This window comes from Neofelis nebulosa, chromosome 12, assembly GCF_028018385.1.
Source record: "Neofelis nebulosa isolate mNeoNeb1 chromosome 12, mNeoNeb1.pri, whole genome shotgun sequence".
Lineage (NCBI taxonomy): Eukaryota > Metazoa > Chordata > Mammalia > Carnivora > Felidae > Neofelis > Neofelis nebulosa.
Genome location: NC_080793.1, coordinates 83,806,620 through 83,831,719, shown reverse-complemented (window position 1 = coordinate 83,831,719; position 25,100 = coordinate 83,806,620). Strand labels below are relative to the sequence as shown.

The 25,100-nt window shown below is 43.0% G+C and overlaps 1 protein-coding gene across 8 annotated transcripts in view; it reads left to right on the top strand.

Moving 5' to 3' along the window:
- The window catches only part of PIP5K1B (phosphatidylinositol-4-phosphate 5-kinase type 1 beta), a 313,556-nt gene extending 288,843 nt beyond the window's left edge, over positions 1–24,713 (top strand). For 2 of the 8 annotated variants that reach the window (XM_058695761.1, XM_058695768.1), the window contains exon 14: positions 325–531. In XM_058695761.1, coding sequence (XP_058551744.1) covers positions 325–462 — 138 coding nt within the window. In that variant the 3' untranslated portion in view covers positions 463–531. Of the gene's footprint in view, positions 1–324; positions 541–18,716; positions 19,449–23,221; positions 23,306–24,455 lie in introns of those variants that run through there. The other 6 variants (XM_058695763.1, XM_058695762.1, XM_058695764.1 and 3 more) reach the window with 6 other exon arrangements.
- The last annotated feature ends 387 nt before the right edge of the window (positions 24,714–25,100 follow it).

Here is a 25,100-nt window from a genome sequence, read left to right as displayed (position 1 = left end):
ACTAAAGGATAATGCTTGCCTCAAGAAGCCACAGGGAAAAGCCACGATATTAATGGTTGGTTGTATTGAAAACACTTGAGCAGCACTTAGAACTCAAGGGATCTGGGAGTTTAGAACTGAAAGAGACAGTGGTGATAGTTACCTGGTGGCTGTGGTCATCTGCCCAGCCTTCCCCGCACAGGGTTCCTTGTGGTTCAGCAGCACAGGAAGTGAGAGGACTCAGGCAGCCGAGGCAGTAGAAATTCTCACCAAGCTTGGAGAAAAGCTGCTCTAGCCTAATCCTATTTTGTAGCTACTAACCATAAGCCCTTTAACATTTTTCAGTGTTTCCTACAAGCCTGGCAATGTCCTAAATACTTGGTCTTAAGCCACTTAATCCCCACAACCCACGAAGCAAATGGAGCTCCGTTGTACAGAAGGATCATCAGTTTGCCCCAAGTTATGCAACCAAAGAGTAACTGATTAAGCACTGGGATTCAAGGACCCCACTGGGGGGAGTCTACCCCAAAGCCCCTCACTTCCTTCAGTCTCACCGTTGGTGTTCACTTAAGTAAATTTCGATCAAAATAATGATTTTCCAGAACAGAAACAAATGAGAAGAGCCGCAGTATTTTACATCTTTAAAATCCCTAACTTCTGGTTTAATAGAAGAGGCTGGATTCTCGTGTTGTTTCCGCCTCAGTCTGTTGTGATCGGGCACGTCTTCATAAGACCCTGTGCGCCCACCAGAGGGCATGGGAAGGAAAAGGCAGGTGACCTCTGATTATTATTTACAAAGATGTGATGGATCCCCAGAAATGGTCTCCCACCCCCTGTCCTAATCCTTTCAGTTAGCCCCTTCCCCTGCTGCAGAACCACATGGGACATAAAGGAATGACCCAGAAATAGGCACCTGGGTTCTGTGCCTATCTCTGCCTCTCACCAATCGTGGACTTTGAATTGACCACTCTTTTAGGGCCTCAGTGTTTTCATCTATAAAATGGATCATTAACTCACCAGCTCTGGCCTGCCGTGACTTCCTCCAAATTACATGGAGTTGTGGTAAAGGAGGTTTTGCCAGAGTCACAGCAGTGGTTTCTCCAAATGTTGCTGTCTCATCACCTTCTCTACCCTGAACCTTCACGGTATTTAAACTTAAATTTTTTGGCAATGCATCTAGAAAGTGCTGCACCATTGATTTGTAATTCCAGGTTGTGTTTTCACGCTGGAGGTTTTTATTTTTTATTTCTCATGCCCTTTCAGTTCCGAAAGGATACAGCTCCTGGGCCACCCTTTGCAGTTTGCCTCCACACTCTGAAAGAGTGAATGGAAAAGATAAACAGGAGAAGAGAAGACCTTTTTTTGTCTTCCTCTGGACCTCATTAGAATCCTCTTAATCAAAGGCATCCTTTCTTGAAGGGCATTTGGAGGCTTTGGTGGTGACATTGTTTTCAGCGTTTAACCAGAGATAGGCAGGTTTCTCTTATGCTTCTCCTCCTTTAGGATACAGTGTTTCTCTACAGATAGATACAACCTTAATCCCCTGGTGCTATTATTTGTCTATTAATATATAATACTGTGTAGAACCCTTTAAAAATAGGATTTAAAACCACATCATGTATGCACACCGGGTAACCTATGAAATTCCTTTTAAGGATCCACCCACATTATACACTTGTCAGTTCAGCCAGCTATCCTGCTTTCCGCTGTGATCTGACATGAAATTGAAAGCATAGTTTACCTGGAAAGGCAGCTAATTGTCCCATCACCCTTACTAAAGCATTGGGTTCAGGTTCCGTGTTTCCACTAACCTGCGTTCCTTTGAAAAAGACCATTCGCCTTCACTCCAAAGAGTTCCAGGCTCTCTGCTTCATTTGCAAACATTCAAGTCAAGGGAGTTGTTTTTCAGGAGGGTTTTATGCAGTGACCAAAGATGCGTCTGCCATTGAATTTTGAGTTGATGGCACAGATGAGGGTATTTAAAAGAATACAACAGCGATGAACAGGCTCTGTTGATTGAAAATGGGCAATCATGCCGTCTTCATAATAGAACTAGATTCCACTTTTTGAATAGTCTCAAATATTCTAAGGCACTGACGCTGTCCCCGTAGCGGTTATTCCACGTCCTAAGGCAGCTTCTTTGCTTGATGTAGAATGCAATTTAAGGAGAAGGGGAACAACCAACCAAACGCTGCTGAAAAATGTTACGGGTCTGACTAGCTGAGCAGGGATGGGTCCGTGGGGGATCATGGGATTGCTTTAAGAACACAGAAGTTTGAAAGATGCCACTAAACAATGACTTTCTTCTCTTTAGTCTCCAGGTTCTACCCTTTTCTTTTTCACACCTTCCCTATTAACATCCTCTCAATAATATGTGCTTTCATCCAGAGAGGTGTGTCTGCAAGATGGCTGTTTGAGGTGTAAAAATAGCTGTGGGCAAAGGAGAAGAAACAGTTAAGCCATTTCTTAGCCTTGCCTGGATTGGAGATTAATGCTCTGATGTGCAGCTGTTGGACAGCTTGATTATTTAATGTGTCTTTAGGGTGGCTAATAATACTCTTTGATCACAGGACGAAGAGTGGCAGAGAAGTGAAAATGATTGAATTAACAGCTTATCGTAGCATTATGTATCAGAAACGCCTGACCAAAAAAAAAAGAAGAAAAACACTTTAAATTAGGTCACAGGGGTCTTAGAAAATCCACTGGAACTTTCTGGCAAGAGAAACAGCATTTGTGGATTTCGCTTCACTGGCATTGAGCTTAAAGACTTGTATGCGAAGTATCAGGTCCCTTTAATCACTCCCATTTGAGCCAGACTGGCTGCCGCAAGGGGTGTTTATTTGAAACGGGGCAATTCTATTGCTTCTCAGCAGAGAGCTAGAATCCCCATCTGCCAAAGAGGCTGCTTGGGATCTTGGTAGATTTTAGTGAGAGCAGAGAAGGAGGATGAGGAGGAAGGCAGTGCCCTTGGCTTGTAAGGCATTTAACCAGAATGCACTTTCCTGCTGCCATATGACCACATTGGGAAGAAATGGAGAGATTTCAGCAAGAGCAAAGTAGCTCCCTTTGTTTATTCCCAGAAATGCTTGGCCCCCTTACGTCATTGACCAAATAATACTTGTAAGACGTGCAGAAGAACGGACAAATGGATTCCCAGCTCCTAGACCTATGGCAACTGTGAGCGATTCCCATACTGACACAGTTTTCAAATTAACGAGGCAACCCATTGGTCTGGGATAGGAGGACTCCCATAGGATTGTGGTTTTTATATATTAAAAAAAAAAAACAACAAACAAACAAACCACTGTTAAACTACTGTTTAAGGATTAGCTAAGGGCATTGGTAGTCACCCAGGCATTCTGGCTTTTCAGTTAAATTACACCCATGATTAGCAATTGAATGACAGGCTGCAGGGAGGGTAGCAGAGATTTGTTTTGTTTTGTTTTTTTTCCTTTCTGTTGGGTCCTAGCTTTGTAGTGCCTCCTGGCCTCACTGGCCTGCTTGATTTCTGCCTTGAGGTTAGCTCTGCCTGAGGCACCTGCATCCGGGGCACCCCGAGGGTCACCCCGTCATTTTTCCATCTTTGCCTCCTGGCGCTGGCTTCTCTCTACCTCCCCACTCCCTCTAGAATCTCCCTAACGCTTCTCTCTGGGATTTCAGTTTCCATGTTCTGCTGTGTCAGGGGGAGCCAATGTTTGCTACTCTCCCGAGCCTTTCCAACTCTTGGGCAAAGGGAACAGTCTCCAATGGTGTGACCTTGGAAGCCGCCAGGCATGGAGCCTGCAGGAACAAACTCCAAATGAACCCACACTAGGAACAGATGGGTTTAAAGAAAGCAAATTACAACCTATCTATGGACCGAGTGAACAGGGCTGTCCTCATTCCTACCATTTCACTCTTATGGGATCTGAGGAGGAAGGCGGCACATTTGGTAGGGTGGAGAAGGTGTATGCATTATGCACTGAATAAAAAATAAATAAGGAGTCCCTGAGTGTGGCGAACGGTATGAGGAGGACTGAGGAGTGGGGCTCTGAGGGCTCGGCTTGCTTTGGTTTGTCTCTACCAGTGTTAGCTTCCTAGGGCTGCCCTAAAACCCAGTACCCGTATCTGGGGGGCTGCAACAGAAATGTATCATCTCACAGTTGTGGAGGCCAGAAGTCCAAGATCAAGGTATCAGCAGGGTTATGCTCCATGGGAAAGCTCTAGGAGGGGATGTTTCCTCCCTTCCTCCAGCTTCTGGTGGCCCCGAGGGGGTCCTTGGCATTCTTTGCTGTACAGCACTAATCTCTGCCGATGTCTTCATGGAGCCTTGTCTCTGGGTCCCCTTCTTGTGGACCAGAAAGCAAAGCTAAGGTGACCCCCAGGGGACTCCTACCACACTCCCAGGAACCCAGCCAGGGACTGTTTTCCTCTTGCAGCAAGCCCTGCTGCCACCTAGTGGTGGAAAGGCACCTGTGACCACAGGGCGCAAGGAGTGACACAAGTCCTTGAATCCTAAGAGCAAGTGTGCCTGCCGTTCACTGAGCTCTGTCCACGCTGTGGACTTTCTCGCAGACCCTCCGTGCTGTGTGTGCACGGCCAGCGGGGTCACGTCCTCCAGCTGACAAAGGCAGCTGCCTCGGACGGGCCCCGCACCTGCCACCTTTCAGGTTGCCTTGCAGTCCGTGTGAGGAACAGGTGCACCCACAGGAGGGGCTCATCTTCCCCGGGGTCCGAGCTTGACCTCCTCAGCTGTCAAGGCCAATTCTTCCGAAGCCTCTGGGAAAGGCCCCGCAGCGGTTTGGGGATTCAGCATAGAAAATGCTCTTTATACTGTTTTCAGCAGCAACTTTAACAGAGGATCAACAAATACAAGGTCGGAAGATCCTTTTCTTCACTTTGAATCTTTGACAAGCCACCCCTTGCAGCCTCTCAACTCCTAGGTGGCTGTACTTCTCGAAGTAACCCCCAGTAAGGGATGGCCTTGAGTATCTTACAGATTTTTCACTTAAAAAAGAAAACTTTCTAAATCCCAGGAATGGTTACCATACTGAATTAGAGGGCTGCTGTAACAAAGTACTACCAACAAGGAAATTTATCATCTCCCAGTTCTGGAGGCCAGAACTCAAGGGGGGGGGTTGTTTCCTTCTGAGGGCCATGGGGCAAGGATCTGTTCCAGGCCCCTCACCTTGGCTTCTAGATGGCTGTCTTCTCCGTGCCTTCACGTGGGCTTCCCTCTGTGTGTGTGTGAGTCTCAGTGTCCAAGCTTCCCCTTTTGGTAAAGACATCCATCATATTAGGTCACTAGGGCTCCCCCTAGTGACCTTCTTTTAAGATCTTGAGCTCTATATAGAGCCACATTCTGTGGTTCTGGCTGTTAGGACTTCCACATAAGAATTTTGGAGAGATGCTATTCAACCCATAATTGCTTCTGTTGTCTTTTTATAAAGATAAAGGGTAGCAATAGAAATGCGGAGGCACAAAGGCTTGATGGGGGAACAGCTTCTGGTTCCTGCCCTCTGCATGGAGGCCAGGGGCCTCTGGCCTCTGTGCTCTCCTTCCCTACCTAGGTGGAAGAGAATTCAGTAGTCTCATCCCAAAGCACTGCTCCTTTTCAAATAAAACCAAGATTATCTTCCTACACCCAACGTTTTCCAACTGCAGCATGAGCAGGGCTCTGAGTGAATTGGGTTGAGGCCCCAGGGCTGTAGGATCTACTAGGTGATAACAATTTTGGATTTACAGTTAGCAGAAGTCACTCAAGTGCTGGAAAGTCTAACATAGAACTGCCAGCCTATATGCATCACTGATGCCCTCAGGCTTCTCTCGGGTTTTTGGGAAACAAATTAATCAGCAGGGAACTGCGTTAAAACAGTACAGTGGCGATAACAGTTTAAAAAAAGAGGGGCCGTCGTCTTAAATTCATTCCCCTGAGACATCCACAGTGTGTGCCCGATTTTTCGAGTGTTCTCATCTCACCAGTATAGACACACCTCTTAATATAGGTTTTACAAATTCGAGGTTTTTGACAACTCTGCATTGAAGAAGCCTTTCTGTCCCTTTTTTCCAACACCATTTACTCGCTTTGTGTCTGTGTGTCACGTTCTGGTAATCTTTGCAGTATTTGCAAACTTGGTTTGCAATCAAACTTGGTCATTGCATTTGTTTTTATGATCTCTAATAGTTTTAGGGAGCCACTAACCACACCCACCTCAGCGAACTTAACGTTGTGTGTGTTCTGCTTCACCAATCAGCCGTCCCCCTCTCTCCCCCTCTCCTGGGGCCTTCCTAGTCCCCGAGACACAATGATACTGAAGTTAGAGGCCACTATAGGGTTATTAACTGGCCTAAGTGTCCAACTGAAAGGAAGAACCCCATGTCTCTCACTTTACGTCAAAAGCTAGAAATGGTTAAGCTTAGCAAGGAAGCCATTTTGGAAACTGAGATGGCCCAAAAGCTCAGCCTCTTGCACCAAACAGTTAGCCAAGAGGACAAGCTCCTGAAGGAAATTTTAAGTGCTATTCCAATGCACACCTAAGTGATAAGAAAGTGAAACAGCTGATGCCCCTGGGTGGCTCAGTCAAGCATCCGCCTTCGACTCACGTCATGATCTCGGGATTTGTGAGTTCGAGCCCCACCCCGGGCTCTGTGCTGACAGCTCACAGCCTGGAGTCTGCTTTGGATTCTGTGTCTCCAGCTTTCTCTGCCCCTCCCCCACTCAGGCTCGCTCTGTCTCAAAAATAAACTTTTTAAAAATTGTTTTTAAAAAAAGGGAACAGCCATATTGCTGATATGGACAAAGTTCTAGTGGTCTGGATAGAGGACCACATCACCCCCAACATTCCCTTAGGCCAAAGCCTAACCCAGAGGAAGACCCTAGCTTTCTTCAGCTCTATGAAGGCTGGGACAGGTGGGAAAGCTGCAGAAGAGAAGTCTGAAGCTGGCAGGCATTGGTTCATGAGGTTTAAGGAAGGAAGGCACCTCCGCGACATACAAGGGCAAGGTGAGGCAGCAAGTGCTGATGTAGAAGCTGCAGTGAGCTCTCCGGAAGATGGAGCTGAGATATTAACGAAGGGGGCTACACCAAGCAACAGTTTTTCCATGTAGATACAACAGTCTTAGAAGAAGATATCATCTAGGACTGCTGTAGTTGGAAAAGAGAAGTCAATGCCTGGCTTGAAAGCTTCAAAGGACAGGCTGGCCCTCTTGTTAAAGTCCCATGAGCCTCTAAGTTTAAGCCGGCACTCAGGTACCATTCTGAAAATCCCAGGGCCCTTAAGAATGGTGCTGATTCTACTCTTCCTGTGCTCTCTAAATGGAGCAAAGCCTAGATGGCAGTATATCTGTTTACAGCATGGTTTACTGAGCATTTCAAGCCCACTGTGGAGACCTAGTGCTCCGAACACAGTATTCCTTTCAAAATATTACTGCTGACAATGCACCGGATCACCCAGCAGCTCTGAGGGAGATGCACAATCAGATTGCGGTTTCCTTGCCTGCTGACAAAACATCCATTCTACAGCCAATGGAGCAAGGAGTCATTTTGAGTTTCAAGTCTCCAAAAATACATTTCATAAGGCCATAGCTGCCCTAGATAGTGATTCCTGTGATGGATCTGGGCAGAGTAAATTGAAAATGTTCTGGCAAGATTTACTAGATGCCATCAAGAACATATGTGATTCATGGGAAGAGGCCTAGAATATCTGCCTAAATTCAAGTTTGGAAGAAGTTTATTCCAGTCCTGAGGGAGGACCTTGAGGGAGTCCGGGTTTCGGCGGAGTCAGTAACTGTGGATGGGTGGGAATCTCAAGAGGGCTAGCGCCTGAAGATGGGATTGAATGGCTGCAATCTCCTGAGAAAACCTGAACACGTGAGGCACCATTTCTTGTAGATCAGCAAAGGAAATGATTTCTTGAGATGGAATCTGTCCCTGGAGAAGGTGCTGTGCAGATTGTTGAAATGATAGCCAAGAATTTAAACTATTAGGCACACTTAGTTGATAAAGCAGTGGCGGGGAAGACTGACTACAATTTTGAAAGACGTGCGGCTGTGGGGACAATGCTGTCAGCATCACCGTCCTCCAGAGAGACGGTTCAGGAAAGGAAGAGTCAGCCGATGCCACCAACTTCACTGTTGTCTTAAGAAATGGCCCCAGCCACCCCAGAGTATGCCTGTAGTCTCTCTGCTGGTCGGCGTGGAATTCTGATAGGGCATTTACCGGTTGGCGAGAGGCCGGGCATGCCCTGTGCTGCCCGCATCTTGGATTTCAACAGACATTCTGCCAGACTGGGCACAACGTGGTAGTTTTCATCCCAGTTGGACATGCCCTTCAAGAACATTTCACATTCGGCCTCACAGGTTCTTGGTGAGAGGCCTACTACAGTCCTTGGTTCTTAGCCAAGTATTTTCACCTCTGATCCCAAGCCTAATTTTTTTTTTTTCTTTAAGTGTCCAGGTAGGCAGTTTGGACCATAACGTCTCTAAGGTTCCTTCCATCTATGAGATGCCATAGTCATGTCGCTTAACCTAGTCACACCCAGTGTCCTCTCTTCCGTAGCACTAGCCTGAAGAGTCATCTCCTCCCCCCCCCCACCCTGCTCCAAGAATGTGGTGCACTTTTCTATCTCTGCAGCTGTTGGACAAAGAGAAAGCCCCCCTCCAATCTATCTTCAAGAGATTGTGTCTTGTGAAGTAACCCCCAACATGAGGTAGACAGGAATACAATAAAATGTAAATAGAGCCTTAGCTAAGGAAAGGAAGAAAAAGATTCAAAGCTTCCCAGAGTCCAACAGTGACTGTTTTGTGTTTGAAATTCAGGGAGTGCTGAGAAATCAATCTAGTGAACCCAGAGCTGGAGGGGAGTCCAGAGCCCCTGGGATGAGGTTAGGGTGAGGCATTGTAAAGCCTTTATGCGCATGTGTGTGGGCATGCCGGGGAGCTTTGGCTACGGTGAGGCAGGACTAGTTGTGCTCTCAGGGCAACAGAAGCAACATTAGCCAGAAGAAGAATAGAAAATAGAAAGGAAACAAAGCAGGGCTGTGGTAAAGAGAATTCAGAAATTGCTGAAGAAAATGGGGGCTTGGTGCAGAGAAAGGGAATACAGGATTATTGCCTATGTTAGCCTGGAGAGAAAAAAACCAAATGAGTGCTTTCCTTGTCTATATGGTGGGCAAAAATTTCAATTTGAAACCAAAATGAAGCTGTATTTGGAAACCATACAGGGAAAGAGCCTACTTATGTGGGGCCCTTGGGCTATCCCCCAAGGTAGATGTAGTTAAGAAAGAGCATCACCCCAAGGGTTCATGGAATGTGGAGACTTCATGGACCATTTAGTGCTGGTCATATTGGCCAGCTTGGGAAGCTCTGCCTGGCCACCCCATTCTAGGTGTTACATTTTCTAAATGTAGGTTTAATGACTTTACAAAATGACAGTAAGGACATGCCTATCACAAGTTACTTTGGAGCATTTAGACCATTTACATTTAATTTAAAAAGATAAGATGGAAGCATGAATAAATAATCAAGACAGTCTACCTGCTGCCTACAAGAAACTCAACTTCAAGTTGAGTCTTGACCTCAAGGCATATATAGACCAGTGGAGGGATGGGGAAAAGCCAGTATATCAATACTTAAAATAGACTTTAAAAATAAGAGACAAAGAAGGGCATTACCAGGGTGATAAAGCAATCAATTCCACAAAATAATGTAACAGTTGCAAATATCTATGCACCCAACAGTGGAATGCTGAGTAAATAAAGCCACTATTAAACATAAAGGGAGAAATCTGCAGTAATACAGTAATAGTAGGCGACTTGAACACCCCACTTACATCAATGGGTAGATTATCAGGTAGAAAATCAGTATGGAAACAGTGTCTTTCAACAACACATTAGACCGGATGGATCTAAATATATACAGAATGAATAAAGAAAATTTGGCATAGATATAGAATGGAGTATTACTTGGCAATCAAAAAGAATGAAATCTTGCCATCTGCAACTACGTGGATGGAACTGGAGGGTATTATGCTAAGTAAAATTAGTCAGAGAAAGACACAAATCATATGACTTCACTCATATGAGGACTTTAAGAGACAAAACAGATGAACATAAGGGAAGGGAAACAAAAATAATATAAAAACAGGGAGGGGGACAAAACAGAGACTCATAAATATGGAGAACAAACTGAGGGTTGCTGGAGGGGTTGTGGGAGGGGGGGATGGACTAAATGGGTAAGGGGCATTAAGGAATCTACTGAAATCATTGCTTCACTATATAATAACTAATTTGGATGTAAATTTTAAAAAATAAAAAATTTTAAATAAAGGGAGGGAGACAAATAAATAAATACAGAACATTCCACCCAAAAGCATCTGAATACACATTTTTTTCAAGTGCACATGGAACATTCTCAAGGATAGATCACATGTTAGGCCACAAAGCAAGTCTCAGTAAATTTAAAAAGAATGGGGAAAAAACAAAATCCATGGAGGCTCAACACCATGATACTCAACAGCCAATGGGTCAAAGAAATCAAAGAGGAAATCAAAATACATAGAGACAAATGAAACTAAAACCAACAGTCCAAAGTCTTGGGGACACAGCTATAGCTTTTACAAGAGGAAAATTAATACTAATACATACTTTTCTCAAAAAAAATCTCAAGAAAAAAAATCTGGGGCACCTGGGTGTCTCAGATGATTAAGTGTTCCAACTCTTGATTTCAGCTGAGGTCTTGAACTCACATTGGTGAGATCGAGCCGCCCCCCCCCCCCAATCAGGCTCCATGCTGACAACACAGAGCCTGCTTAGGATTCTCTCTCTCTCTCTGCCCCTCCCCTGCTGGCTCATGTGCTCTATTGAAATAAACTTAAGAAATCTGACCTTACATTGAAAGGAACTAGAAAAAGAACAAACCAAGGCTAAGGTTAGTAGAAAGAAGGAGATAGTATCAAAGCAAGAATAAATGAAAAAGACTAAAAACACAAAAGAAAAGATGAAACCAAGAGCTGGTTCTTTGAAAAGATAAACGGAAATGATAAACATTTACCCAGACTTTCCAAGAAAAAAAAAAAAAAAGACTCAAAATCAGAAACAAAAGAGAACCACCAACACTACAGAAACACAAAAGATTCTAAGAGTACTATGAAAAATTAAATGCCAACAAATTGCACAACCTAGAAAAAAATAGACAAATTTCTGTAAACAATCTTGCAAAACTGAATCAGGAAGAAGTAGGAAATCTGAACAGGCTGATGACTGACTCAGTTTCATTGCTGGTAATCAGAAAACTCCCCAAGAAAAGTCCAAGACCAGATGGCTTCACAGGCAAATTCTACCAAACATTTAAAGAAGCCTTAATACTTATTCTCCTCAAACTAGATCAAAAAATAGAAGAGGAAGAAAAGCTTCAAAATACATTCTACAAGGCCAGCATTACCCTGATACCAAAACCAAAGATACTACAAAAAAAAAATTAAAAGGAAAACTAAAGGCCAATATTCGACTAACATAGATGCAAAAATCTTAGCAAAATATTAGCAAACCTCATTCAGCAATACGTGAAAGGATCATTCACCACAATCAAATGGGACTTATTCCTGGGATGCAAGGATGGTTCAATATTTGTAAATCAGTCAACAGGATGCATCACATTAACAAGGGAGAAAAATCATACGATTATCTCACTAGATGCAGGAAAAACGTTTCACAAAATTCAACATCCGTTCTAGATGCAAAAATTCATGTTAGAGAGATCATACCTCAACCAATTAAAGCCCATGTAGGAGAAACCCAAGCGTGACATCCTACTCAACAGTGAACAAGAGCTTTTCCTGTAACATTAGGAATAGACAAGTCTACTCTCACCACTTTTATTCAACATGGTAGTGGCGGTTGTAGCCAGAGCAAATCAGACAAGAAAGAAAAGGCATCCAAATGGGTAAGAAAGTAGTGAAACTGTCACTGTTTGCAGGTGACATGATGCTATGCATAGAAAACCCTAAGATGCCACCAAAAACCTATTAGAGTAAGTGCTGTCAGTAGAGTTGCAGGACTCAAAACCAATACACGGGAAAGTTGAGTTTCTGTACCCTAGTAACAAAGAAGCACAAAGAAAATAACTCCCTTTACAACTTCAACAGAATCAAATACCTAGGAATAACTGTAACCAGGGAAGTAAAACACCTGTACTCTGCAAACTATAGAACACTGGTAAGAGAAATTGAAGAGGACACAAACAAATGGAAATATAGTCCATGCTCATGGATTGCAAGAATTAATATTGTTAACATGTTCATTCTACCCAACTCAGTCTACAAGTTCAGCGCAGTCAGAACATCAACAGCATTTTTCACAGAACTAGGACAAGTAATACTACACTTTCTAAGGAAGCACAAAAGACCCCCAATACCCAAAGTAGTCTTAAGGAAGAAAAAATTGGAGATATCACAATCCTAGATTTTAAAATATAGTGCAAAGCTACAGGAGTGAAGACAGTGTAGGACTATCCTAAAAATAGACACGCAGATCAATGGAACCAAATAGAGAGCTCGGAAGTAAATCTATGCATTTAAAGGTCAGTTAACCTATGACAAAGGAGGCAAGAATGTACAATTAAGAAAAGACCATCTCTTTGATCAGTGGTGCTGGGGAAACTGGATAGCTACAGCAGAAGAATGAAATTGGACCACTATCACACCATACACAAAAAGTAACTTAAAATGGATTGAAGAGCAAAATATGAGACCTAAAACCATTAAATCCCTAAAAGAAAACAAAGTTAGTAATTTCTTTGACATCTGCTGTAGAAACCTTTTTCTAGGTAAGTCTCCTCAGGCAAGGGAAACAGAAGCCCAAATAAACTACTGGGACTACACCAAAATAAAAAGCTTCTGCACAGCCAATCAAACCATCAACAAAATGAAAACGCAACCTACATTTGTAATTGATATATCCCATTAGGGGTTGATCTCCAAAATACATAAAGAACTTGTACAACTCAACACACACACACACACACACACACATTTCATTTAAAAATGGGAAGACGATCAAAAAAAAAAATTGCGAAGAGGATCTGAATAGACATTTTTCCAGAGAAGACCTACAGATGCCCACAGACACAGAAAAGATGTCCAGCATCACTCATCACCAGGGAAATACAAATCAAAACCACAGCAAAATATCACTTTACACTGGCCAAAATGGCTAGAATCAAAAAGCCAAGAATTAAGTGTTGGTAGGACGTGGAGAAGAAGGACCCCTCGTACGCTACTGGTGGGAATGTAAATTGGGGAAGCCACTGTGGAAAACACTACGAAGGTTTCTCAGAAAGTTGACAATAGAAATACCTTATGATAATCGCACTACTGGGTATTTACCCAGGGAAAATGAAAACACTAATTCTAAGAGATCACCATGCTCCTGTATTTATTGCAGATTTATAATAGCCAAGATATAGAAGCAACCCAAAGATGGCAGCCATAGAAAAATCATGAGATCTTGACATGAGCCACAATGTGAATGGACCGAAAGGGCATTATGCTAAGTCAAGTCAGACAAATACCACCTGATTTCACTTGTATGTAGAATCGAAAAAACAACACAAGACAAAAAGCAGAAACAGATTCAAAAATATAGAGAACAAAATGATGGTTGCCAGAGGGGAGGACGGCAGGGAATGGGCAAAGCAAGCGAAAGGGAGCGGCAGATCCAGGCTTCCAGTTGAAGAATGGTTAAATCACAGGAATAAAAGGTATAGCAGAGAATCTGGTCAGTGGTATTGTGGAGGCAGACAGTAGCTACCCATGCGGTGAGCAGAGCAGAACATACAGACTAGTCGAATCACCACATTCTAGATCTGAAACTAATCTAACATTGTATGTCAACTACGCTTCGATAAAAAAATTATTCCAAAAAAGTAAACATTAGGTTGAGGGTGTGAGTTTCTTAGGCAGAAAGTTGGTGGGGGGGGGGGGGGGGGAGGAAGGCTTGGAAATAAGCCTTGAAAGGAGACCTCAGAAATGAAAGGCGTGTCTCATCTCTGATGCCCCCTGCACATGGTTCTGAAAAGTGAACTTCAGCTCTCCCCATTGGGAAGCCCACCCAAAGTGCCCCACTTTCAGGGTCCCCCCCCCGGGGTGTCTGGTTCCCCCTACTGCAGTCCAGACTTGGAAAGGGCTTCTTGTTAGCAAACAGACTGCTTATGACTTGCTCTTTGATTTCTGTGTCTGTGCTTTAAATCTTTTTAAATACAAAAAAGCTTTGTGGTCTTTGACCACAAGTGTGCATTATTGTGTGGTTTCAGTCACTGAAGTAAGCACTTAAGCTTCAGCGGAAATAAAGATGCATTTCTGTCACACACTCTCAGACGTAAACATGTACGTGGCATAAATAACGCTAGGATCAGGCCACAGGAGTTCAGATCTTGCCTTAACGATGGGTTTAGGTCCCACAAAAAGGTAACAGTATCACAAATACAAAGTACACATAAGACACCCCAGTTCCTGAACATCGTGGCTTAGCCTGGCCTGCCATGAAGTGCCCAGGATACTTACATTCACCTCAAGTGGAGCTAAATCATCTAGCACCAAGCTTATTTTATAAGAAGGTGTAATTTATCAAAAACTGTACTGAAAGAGCAGGAAGGTTGTATGGGTACCACGAGCACGTGGCTGGCTGCCACTGCCCAGCACCCTACAAGAGGATCATACCACACGTTGCTAGCCCCGGGAAAGATCCAAGATCAGAATTCAAAGCTGGACTCCCACCAAATGTCTACGGCTTTCGCACTATCATCAAGTTGAAAAAAAAATCCTAAGTCAGACCATCCTAAGTCGGGGGCTGTCTGTACCTAAATACTCTTTAAAAAAAAAATTTTTTTTAACGTTTATTTATTTTTGAGACAGAGAGAGACAGAGCATGAACAGGGGAGGGGCAGAGAGAGAGGGAGACACAGAATTGGAAGCAGGCCCCAGGCTCTGTGCCATCAGCCCCAGAGCCTGACACGGGGCTCGAACTCACAGACCGCGAGATCGTGACCTGAGCTGAAGTCGGATGCTCAACCAACTGAGCCACCCAGGCGCCCCTGTACCTAAATACTCTTTTACTTTTCCCATCGGCCATTATCACACCAGTACCTTCAGGTCTCAGAATTTAAAATATTATGTATTCTCCAAGTACCACACACGTAGGAAGAAACCTTGCCATCGCTGCGCACACACAACAGTTCAGTGGGTGATGGCTCAGACGACGTTGTCTGTCTGTCATCCCTTTTCTGAGATCTGGCCGGGTTCTCTTGCCAAAACACCAGTTCCCATTTCTGTTTCTAAAGCCTCAAGGCCAGGGGTGGTTGCATCTCAGGGCACCCCAAAAGTTGCTCGTCTTTGGGGCAATAATACGGTGAAAATCCCATCTTCGATGGGGGGGGGGGGGCGGTGGGGGTGCAGCTGGAGGTACCAGCCTGTGCGCCCCATTGTGGAAAATCAACTCAAAGGCTTAGTCCCCTTCTAGGATCATCAGCTTGTGTTTCTTTCCAGTGACCGGTAAGGACTTGAGGGGTCTAATTTGAAGGAAAATTATAGCACATCCCCTCCTAAATAAGAGGATACGAAAATTGCTTTCTGCAGACTTCGCACTGTGGCCGAGCGAAAAAACACTATGCTGTCAGATTCCACACAGATTTAAAGACCTGTCTGACCACCTTGTTTTATTATAGTTCTAAGTTAGCACAAAACAGACACTTTCATGTAACCAATCATGTCGTCCCAGGATTACGTTAGGACATAGAGAGTTGGCAGTTCTTACCGCACGTGGACATTCTTGTACCCTAGAGGTGACAGTAGGTGTTAATACAAGTTTAAAAGAAACTTCTACAACACCCTCACTTTAATAAAAACAGGTGAATATTAAGGATTTTTCATTATTTTTAATAGTAAGGACAGTATATTTCATTATAATTTTTAGTGTTGATATTTGAGAGAGAGACAACAGGGAGGGGCAGAGAGAGGGAAACACAGCATCCTAAGCAGGCTCCAGGCTCTGAGCTGTCAGCACAGAGCCCAATGCAGGGCTTGAACCCACGAACCGTGAGATCACAACCTAAGCCAAAGTTGGACCCTTAACCGACTGAGCCACCCAGGTGCCCCTAGAGAGTGTATTTCATTATAAAGCCTTTGGTTTTTTACTAAATTATCAATGTAACCCAATTTGAGAGACACCCAAATACTACTTTTTTTCAAATAGTGATTTATATACGGGAACTATTGACAATAAATTTGTTAACCATACTTAATACAATCTTTTGGTTTGAACACAACAATGGGATGTGTTGACACAGCCCACCATGACTGCCCAAGTCCCCCCAGCTGGCCAGCCCATGTCGAGTGTGTTCTGGATGCTGGGTCTCCTGCCTCACCTGCCGAGAGGCTGGCCAGCCTCAGGCCTCAGTGACAGCAACCACCCCTCTTTCGGTGATCACTCCTTTCTTTACTGTGGTCAGAATACACTTCCAAGTCAAAGCTAAACTGGTTTCCATGAGTCTGCCATGGTTGTGGTCTCAGAGCCGTTTAGTCTCACTCATTGGTCTCAACAGATGGGAAATTACACTCTTGTCCCTGGGCTGGGACATACTGATCAGGGTGTCCAGTGGGAAGAGATTGAGAAGGGTTAAGCTTTTGCTACTCTACTCCACACATTCTGATATTCTAACCCCCACCCCGAGGATCCAGGCCATCTGTGCCCCTATTATTCAGGACATGTATCTTAGGACTAAATGAGTACCCAACTCTTCCTTCCCTGTGGCCTTCAGTAGTTGGAAGACAGCTTTCATGCCCAGGTCTCTACTGGGCATCTCTAGGTCTCTACTAGACCAAAATGCCCAGATTTGTAACCATTTTCATGGGGTCTTGGGTTTGGAGCCCTTCCGTGTTGGGTCATCTCGGCCATGTGTCCACCTGGGTCATGGCTTTATCCAAGTTTATCATTAGAAACCAGACACAGACTTCCAACTGTGATCTAGAGAACAAGAAGAACAGAACTGTCACCTCCTTTAGTCTTTTGTTTTTTAAGAAAGCAAGAATGATAGGGGCGCCTGGGTGGCCCAGTCGATTAAGCATCCAACTTCGGCTCAGGTCATGATCTCACAGTCTGTGGGTTCGAGCCCCAGGTCAGGCTGTGTGCTGACAGCTCAGAGCCTGGAGCCTGCTTCAGATCCTGTGTCTCCCTCTCTCTCTGCCCCTCCCCTGCTCACACTCTGTGGCTCTCTGTCCCGCAAAAATGAATTAAAGTGTTAGAAAGAAAAAAACAAAGCAAGACTGATAAAGCTGATCAGTAGGAACGTATCATTTTACATGGATTTTTTTTTTTTTATGTCCCTCATTGATACGCACCACACTAAGGGATCAGACTGAGTCTGAATAAAGTCCACTTTACAGACATCTGTCCTGAGAACGTGGGCAGCTTCCCCTCTCCCCACTGCTGTGGCTCATGACCCCTGGGCTATTTTTGGAAGATGATTTAAGTATTAATTAGAGCAGGTTATACATTTAGGCAGGCAAATCTTCCTAACTTAGATTAATAGGAAACAAAGTGGAAACTATTAAAAATTACAAATCCCAATAGGCTTAAATTACGTGATAAAATATTCCTTTTTAAACAGAATCTTTGACATAGCCTCTTAATTTTCAAAATCATTTCAAATGCGTTTGCTTTTTCAGCCTCCAAATGAAGGTGTTGGACCACACATTCCAACACCTCCGACCTTCTCAACTATTTTGAGGACACAAGCACGCGGCTGACACTAAATGATCCCTCTTTAATCTGTGTATGTAGCTTGTGTGTGTGTACCCACAGTCACATACATACATGCACTGTATTTCCCAACAAGTTTATCCCTTAAACTACCCTGTAAGGTAGGATTTATGACTCCCATTTTACAGCTAAAACAAGGTATAAAGAAGGTTAAGTAGGGTTGCCTAGGGGGTTCTGTAGGTTAGGCGTCCAACTCTTGATTTCGACTCAGGTCCTGAGTTCGAGCCCCACATCGGGCTCTGCACTGGTGGTGTAGAGCCCGCTTATGATCCTCTCTCTCCCGCTCGTGCTCCTTCCCAAAATAAACAATTTTAAAAAGAAATTTCTTTGCATAACATCCTGTAGCTGTAGTACTTAGGAAACCAGTAGGTTTAACCAGCTACGTCTGCCTCTAAAAACTGAACCTGATACTGCCTTCCCCAGGTAGATCTTGGTTTAACGGTCATAGACTGAACCGGCAGTCTCTGACCTTAAATGGTTACCGCTTTAAGTTAAATATTTGCTGGATATAATTTTACTCCCCCGTCACGAGGACAGTGTCTGAAAACGAACACGGCATTCATGAGTCAAGACCAGGCTCAAGTTGTTCTGATTGGCTTCAGGCCTGCTGTAACAGCACATGCCCCAAGCCCCGTGCCCTTAGAGGTCAGGGGTGGACCTTAGCCAGCGTTGTTTCCTTCTGAGTCTCAGCACAGTGCTGTGCTGTCACAGGAACTCGATACACTCGGTGTCATCAGAGGCCACAGGTCCACCAGAGAAGTGAATGCTATGATAATCATCACAGAAGGACCCCGGGCCTAACGCACCCTGACTTCTACCCGCACATTTCCCAGGCACAAGGCTTAGACCTAATAATGACCTTGTGTTCCCTTTCGTGAGGAACAGTTATAAATCAAGGCCAAAACTTAGGTTTACAGCTGTTTTTTTTTTTTTTTTTAACCTCCCCAGTAAGTGAAAATGGTGACCCTTCCACAGTTGTGGAAGAGAAGTTTCTCCACTCCGGAATTACCCAGAGGAACTCGACTGACCCTCCTGGCACACAAGAAACAATCAAGTGGATTTAGGAGTTTGCAAAGTGTGGGGGGAACCTTGGTCCATAGGCTGATCAGCAGATGTGATGTGAAAACCATCACACTATTCTATCCTTTGCTGTTGCTTGCTGAACTGCGAAGAACTTCATGAACTATATTTAAGCTGCTTTCTAGGCCATTGCCAATCACCATTTTGGACTTGGAAGTGCTATTTTCCTATTGACACTTGCATTATTTCATTTTGCATGCATCCAGTGGTTATACATGAGCAACATATGTAATCTGCTTATTTTTCAAAACATCCATCCATGCAAAATGGTAAATAAAGTATAAAGTCTGCTCTTTTTTGCAAAATGATAATCATAGCCCATGTCATTAAAAGTTTAAATTGGTTTCATATCAAGATCGGTGTAATAGGTCTGCATATACTTTATAGGAAACTAGCTTCTATAAAGATTTTTTCACTGTTTACTAGTGAAATGAGAAGAGCAAAGCTATTTATAAAAGGCCTTATGTCGTGTACATACGTTGTCTTTGAAATATTTGTGATTTAGTTTATTGCTTGTAAAAGAGAAATTATATAATTTATTTAGTAAATACTATTGTAAACTATAGTTTTATTGAGAGAAATAAAATATTTTGTTCTCAATTGTGGTGGGACATTAATTCTGATGGTTTATGGTCTTTACATTTCTTTTATTAGTTAAAAACAGATAACCTAGGGTGCCTGGGGGGCTCTGTCAGTTAAGCGTCTGACTTTGGCTCAGGTCATGATCTCACGGTTCATGAGTTCAGGCCCCTCATCAGGCTCTGTGCTGACAGCTCAGAGCCTAGAGCCTTGCTTCAGATTCTGTGTCTCCATTCCTTCCTCCCTGTCTCTCTCACAAAGATGAATAAACATTAAACAAAATTTAAAAAAACACATAACCTAGATATTTCTCCATTTTTAGACATTCAGGGATCCTATATCTCTCATGATCAAAGCAGAGAACATTCTCTGGATCCTGAGAGAAGATACAGTAGATTCTGCTCAACTTGTTCAAGAGAATTTCTCAAACATCCTGGTGGATTAGGGTGCACTATCTTATACTAAGGTAACAAATTATCCCAAAATCTCTGGATAGGGGAACCAGAGCAGCCCCCTTCTAGAACATGGCATTTGTATGGCAGAAGACAAAAAAGTGACAGTGGAAGCAGGCAAGAGGAGCTCATTAAGCTTCTGCTTAGATGTAGCTTACATTCTCTTGAATGTCACCTTGTGACATGGCACTGGCCCAAGTAAACGACACTGACAGGACTGATGCCAGAGGAATGGGAAGTCTACTTCTCGCCAAGGAATTGACTCGGCAAAGAGGTACGGTGAGTATTTTAAGCTATTATTGCATCTATACCATCTCATGGCTTTCCCCAGCCGCAGAGGCTTACAATGGAGAACATATCATTGGAAAGCAGAATGACAAAGGCTACAGAAAGCCATTCCTGATGATTAAGATGCTCAGTGTAAAACACTTCAAGTTCAAGCCAACAGATTCTTAAAGGCAAACATGGTATTCACTTTTGTAAATATAACCTGAAGCCATGGTTCCTCAGTGTAAGTAGTAATTTTACCTGCAGAGTTGGTGCTGGGCATCTATCCTGGGTTGGGATTTCAACATAGAATTCTCATGAAGCCAACAGCTGAGGACCCTTTCCCTCTTTCCCTAATATTCCTGTCCTAATGAATTCCCCCACCTCAGGTAGAGGTTTACCTAGCTGAAATGCCACTCTCTCCCCTCACCCCAATTTGTAAATCTACCCATATCTGGCCTACAGACTCTTCCGTGTGCCCTCCCCTGGTGCCATCAATGCCTCTCCATTGGTGTCCCGAAATTCACTTCTTACGACTTCTATCATCCTGGATTCGTTTTGCCAGTTCTTGTATTTCACATAAATGGGATCATATGGCATGTACTTTCTATCCGGCTTTTTGGTGTCCCTGTTCAACACTATTCATTTCCTTTTATGTAGCAGAGGCTCATTCTTTTTCACTACCGAGTAGCATTCCATTGTATGAATTCCACGGTTTTCTACACAGTTGCCGATTGGAATGTAGGCTGCCTCCGATTTAAGACTATAAAGCATGAACGTTGGAAGATGGATGACAAGAACTCCTAGACGTCTTCCTTCACACAGCTGCTAGACGCAGACAATTGTGACTTCTAGCACCTGTACTGGATATGGAAGAATTTTCCGTGAGGAATATCCCTATCAGGAAGGAGATGATCATCCTCTAATTTGCCTAGGACAGGCTGAGATTATGCCCGACTCTCAGGCATGACGACAGTACATTCTTTTACTCTCCCCACTCTTGCATTTGGACCACCATGATATTACTTTACCAAAGGAGAGAGTTTACAGATCATAATATTGGTGATCTCCCAGCGGTTGACTTAGCCAGGGCACCGTACAATGAGTTTCAGCTACCAAGCCTTCCCCTGCCACCAGTGCTCGTGGCATTTAGTCCCCACTCTTCATGAGCAGGCAGCTAAGGATCAAGAAACATCTGAGGAAATTCTCTAAAACAGAACAAACATACCCACAGAAAACTGAGGACAGAGGGAAACGGAGTATATGAAGCAAATTTGGAGGAGCCTGGCCGGCTCAGTCAGTCAAACGTGCAACTCTTAATCTTGGGGTTGTGACTTTGGGCCCCACGGTGAGTGTAGAGATTACTTGAAAATAAAATCTTTAAAAAAAAAAAAAAACAAAAAAAAACAAAACTTCGAGACAAACAAGAATTACCATTACATCTTTATAGGTAACAAATCATATGGCATCCATTAAACAAGATCACGATGCTATTACAAAAATGAACATTCACAAAACATCAAGGAGCTCTTGGAAAGTCAAAGCATAAGAGTGGAAAGTAGAAATTAAGAGAATGATTGGGGTGCCTGCCTTGTTCAGTTGTAGACTATGTGACTCTTGATCTCAGGGTCCTAAATTCAAGCCCCATTGGGCATAGAGCTTACAAATAAACAAAAAAAAGTGATTGGAAGATAAGACTGAGGAAACATCCAAACAATTTTTTAAAAGAGGAAAAAGAATTTCAAAATTTTACAGACTATTCCACCAGATCATATATCCAATGTTAATTCTACAAAGAGAAAACATAGACCATGGAGGTAAAGAAGGCTTCAAACAAATAATTTAAGAAAATTTCTTCAAACTCAAAAACATGACTTCCCAGATTGAAAGGGAATGAATGCCCATAAAGACGGACAAAAATGAACCTGACCATGCAATTTCCAGCCACCAGGGATGATCATGAGACTCTCTAGACCTTCAGAGACTAAAATTAATTTTGTATAAAGCTCAAGGGTCAGAATTGAATCAAAGTTATCAACAGCATCACTGAAAGCTAGAAACTAATGGAGCCTTCAAACTTCTGAGAGGAATTTATTTCTAATCTATAATCCTATACCCTGTATGTTACTTAGGTTTCTCTCGACAAATAGGAGCGACATAGACATAGCTAATAGATTTAAGAAATTGGCTCACATGATTGCGAGAAAAGGCCACTGTGAAATTCAAATGGTAGGTTTGGGGCGCCTGGGTGGCGCAGTCGGTTAAGCGTCCGACTTCAGCCAGGTCACGATCTCGCGGTCCGTGAGTTCGAGCCCCGCGTCAGGCTCTGGGCTGATGGCTCGGAGCCTGGAGCCTGTTTCCAATTCTGTGTCTCCCTCTCTCTCTGCCCCTCCCCCGTTCATGCTCTGTCTCTCTCTGTCCCAAAAATAAATAAAAAAACGTTGAAAAAAAAAATTTAAAAAAAATCAAATGGTAGGTTAGCAGGCAGGATATGAAGGTGTTGATAGAATAGTTGTGAGGAATCCTTTCTTCTTTTCTAGAAAACATCACTTTTTCCTCAAAGGCCATCTCTTGATTGGATGAGGCCCATCCATTTAGCAACGGTAATTTTCTTTACTTAAAGTCAACTAATTATGGTAGTATGCTAAGCAAAATACATCAGTCAGATAAAGACAAATACCATGTCATTCATTTGGATTTTAAGAAACAAAACAGATGAACATGGAGTGGGGGGAAGAAAGGGAGGCAAGCTGTAAAAGACTCTTAATGATAGAGAACAAACTGACAGTCGCTGGAGGGGAGGTGGGCTGGGAATGGGCTAAATGGGGGATGGGCATTAAGGAGGGCACTTTGTTGTGATGAGCACTGGGTGTTGAATGTAAGTGATGAATCACTAAATTCTACTCCTGAAACCAGTATTACACTAGGTTAACTAACTTGAATTTAAATAAAAACCTATCAATATAAATTACTGTTTTATCAAAGTCAACTAATTACGGACCTACAACCACATCCACAAAATATTTTTTAGCAATACCTACATCAGTGTTTGATTAACTGGGTACTCTACCCTAGGCAAGTTGGGATGTAAAATTCACCACCACCTCATCAAGACAAAAAGCTTCTGCACAGCAAAGGAAATGACCAAACTAAAAGGCAGCCTGTGGAATGGGAGAAGATATTTGCAAATGACCTATCAGATCAAGGGTTGGTATCCAAAATCTATAAAGAACTCCTCAAATTCAACGCCCCGAAAAACAAATCATTCAGTGAAAAAAAACGGCAAAAGACATGAACACTTTTCCGAGGAAGACATCCAGATGGCTAACAGGCACATGAAAAGATGCTCAACGTCATTCACCATCAGGGAAATACAAATCAAAACCACACTAAGATACCACCTCACACTGGCCAGAGTGGTTAAAATTAACAACTCAGGAAACGAGATGTTGGCGAGGATGTGGAGAAAAGGGAACCCTTTTGTGCAGTTGGTGGGAATGCAAACTGGTGCAGCCGCTCTGGAGAATAGTGTGGAGTTTCCTCCAAAAATTAAAAATAGAACTACCCTACAAGCCAGCAATTGCACTACTAGGTATTTATCCAAAGAATACAAAAATGCTGATTCCAAGGGTCACATGCACCCCAATGTTTATAGCAGCACTATCAACAATAGCCAAGCTATGGAAAGAGCCCAAATGTCCATCGACTGATGAATGCATAAAGAAGATGGTGTGTGTGTGTGTGTGTGTGTGTACATACATAAATACATATACATATATATACACAAATATATGTATATAATGGAATATTGCTCATATTACTCAGCAATCGAAAAGAATGAAATCTTGCTATTTGCAACAATATGGATGGAACTAGAATGTGTTATGCTTAGTGAAACAAGTCAGAGAAAGACAAATATGGCATGATTTCACTCCTGTGAAATTTAACAATATAGATGAACCTAGGGGAAGGGAAGGAAAATAAGATAAAAACAGAGAGGGAGGAAAACCCTAAGAGGCTCTTAAATACAGAAAACAAGATCAGGGAGGGGTGGTGGGTGGGAGGATGGGCTAAATGGATGATGGGCATTAAGGAGGGCACCTGTTGGGACAAGCACTGGGTGTTCTATGTAAGTGATGAATCATTAAATTCTATTCCTGAAATCAGTATTACACTGTATGTTAACTAATTTGGGTTTAAGTAAAGTTCTTAAAAAATAAAAATAAAATTAATTACCACACCCTGAAAAAATATTACATAAGAATAGAATAATCTATACAAAAATAACTTCCATCTTCCTTTTACCTAGAAGCTTCAAAATGTGTGTTTTGCCAAAATGAGATAATGAACCAAGAGAAAGAATGCCATGAAAATGAAAGGCATAAGATCCAGAAAATAGGACAAACAACCCAAGAGGGAGGTGAAAGAATTCCCCAAGACGAAGGTAAAGGGATATCCCAAGATGTCAATAATGGAGAAGATCCAAAAAACACTCAAGATTAGAGGTCAGATGGCTCTGGGCACCAGTTCTCCAAGAAGGTGAAGATACCCAGGAGATTTATAAAATGAGGGCATAAAACTTTAACTCTCCATACCCTGGAATTTGATCCTGGAGTTGGACCGGGGGTGGGGGGTGGGGGGAGCTTTGGATGACATTAACAGAAAAACTGGAGAAATCTGAATAAAGTTTGGAAATTAACAGTGTTGATGAAGGTTCATCTCTTAGTTTGGGCAAAGGAATCATAGTTCTAGAAGATGTTAACAGTAAGAGAAACTAGGTCAAGGGTATATAGGAACTATATTCTATCTTTGCAAATTTTCAGTATATCTAAACTGATTCCCCCCAAAAAAGTATATCAAGACTGAAAAACAAATGGTCAAAAGATTTAAACAGACACTTCAAAGAAAATATATGAATGGCAAATAAGCACGAGATGCTCAACACCATTAGTTA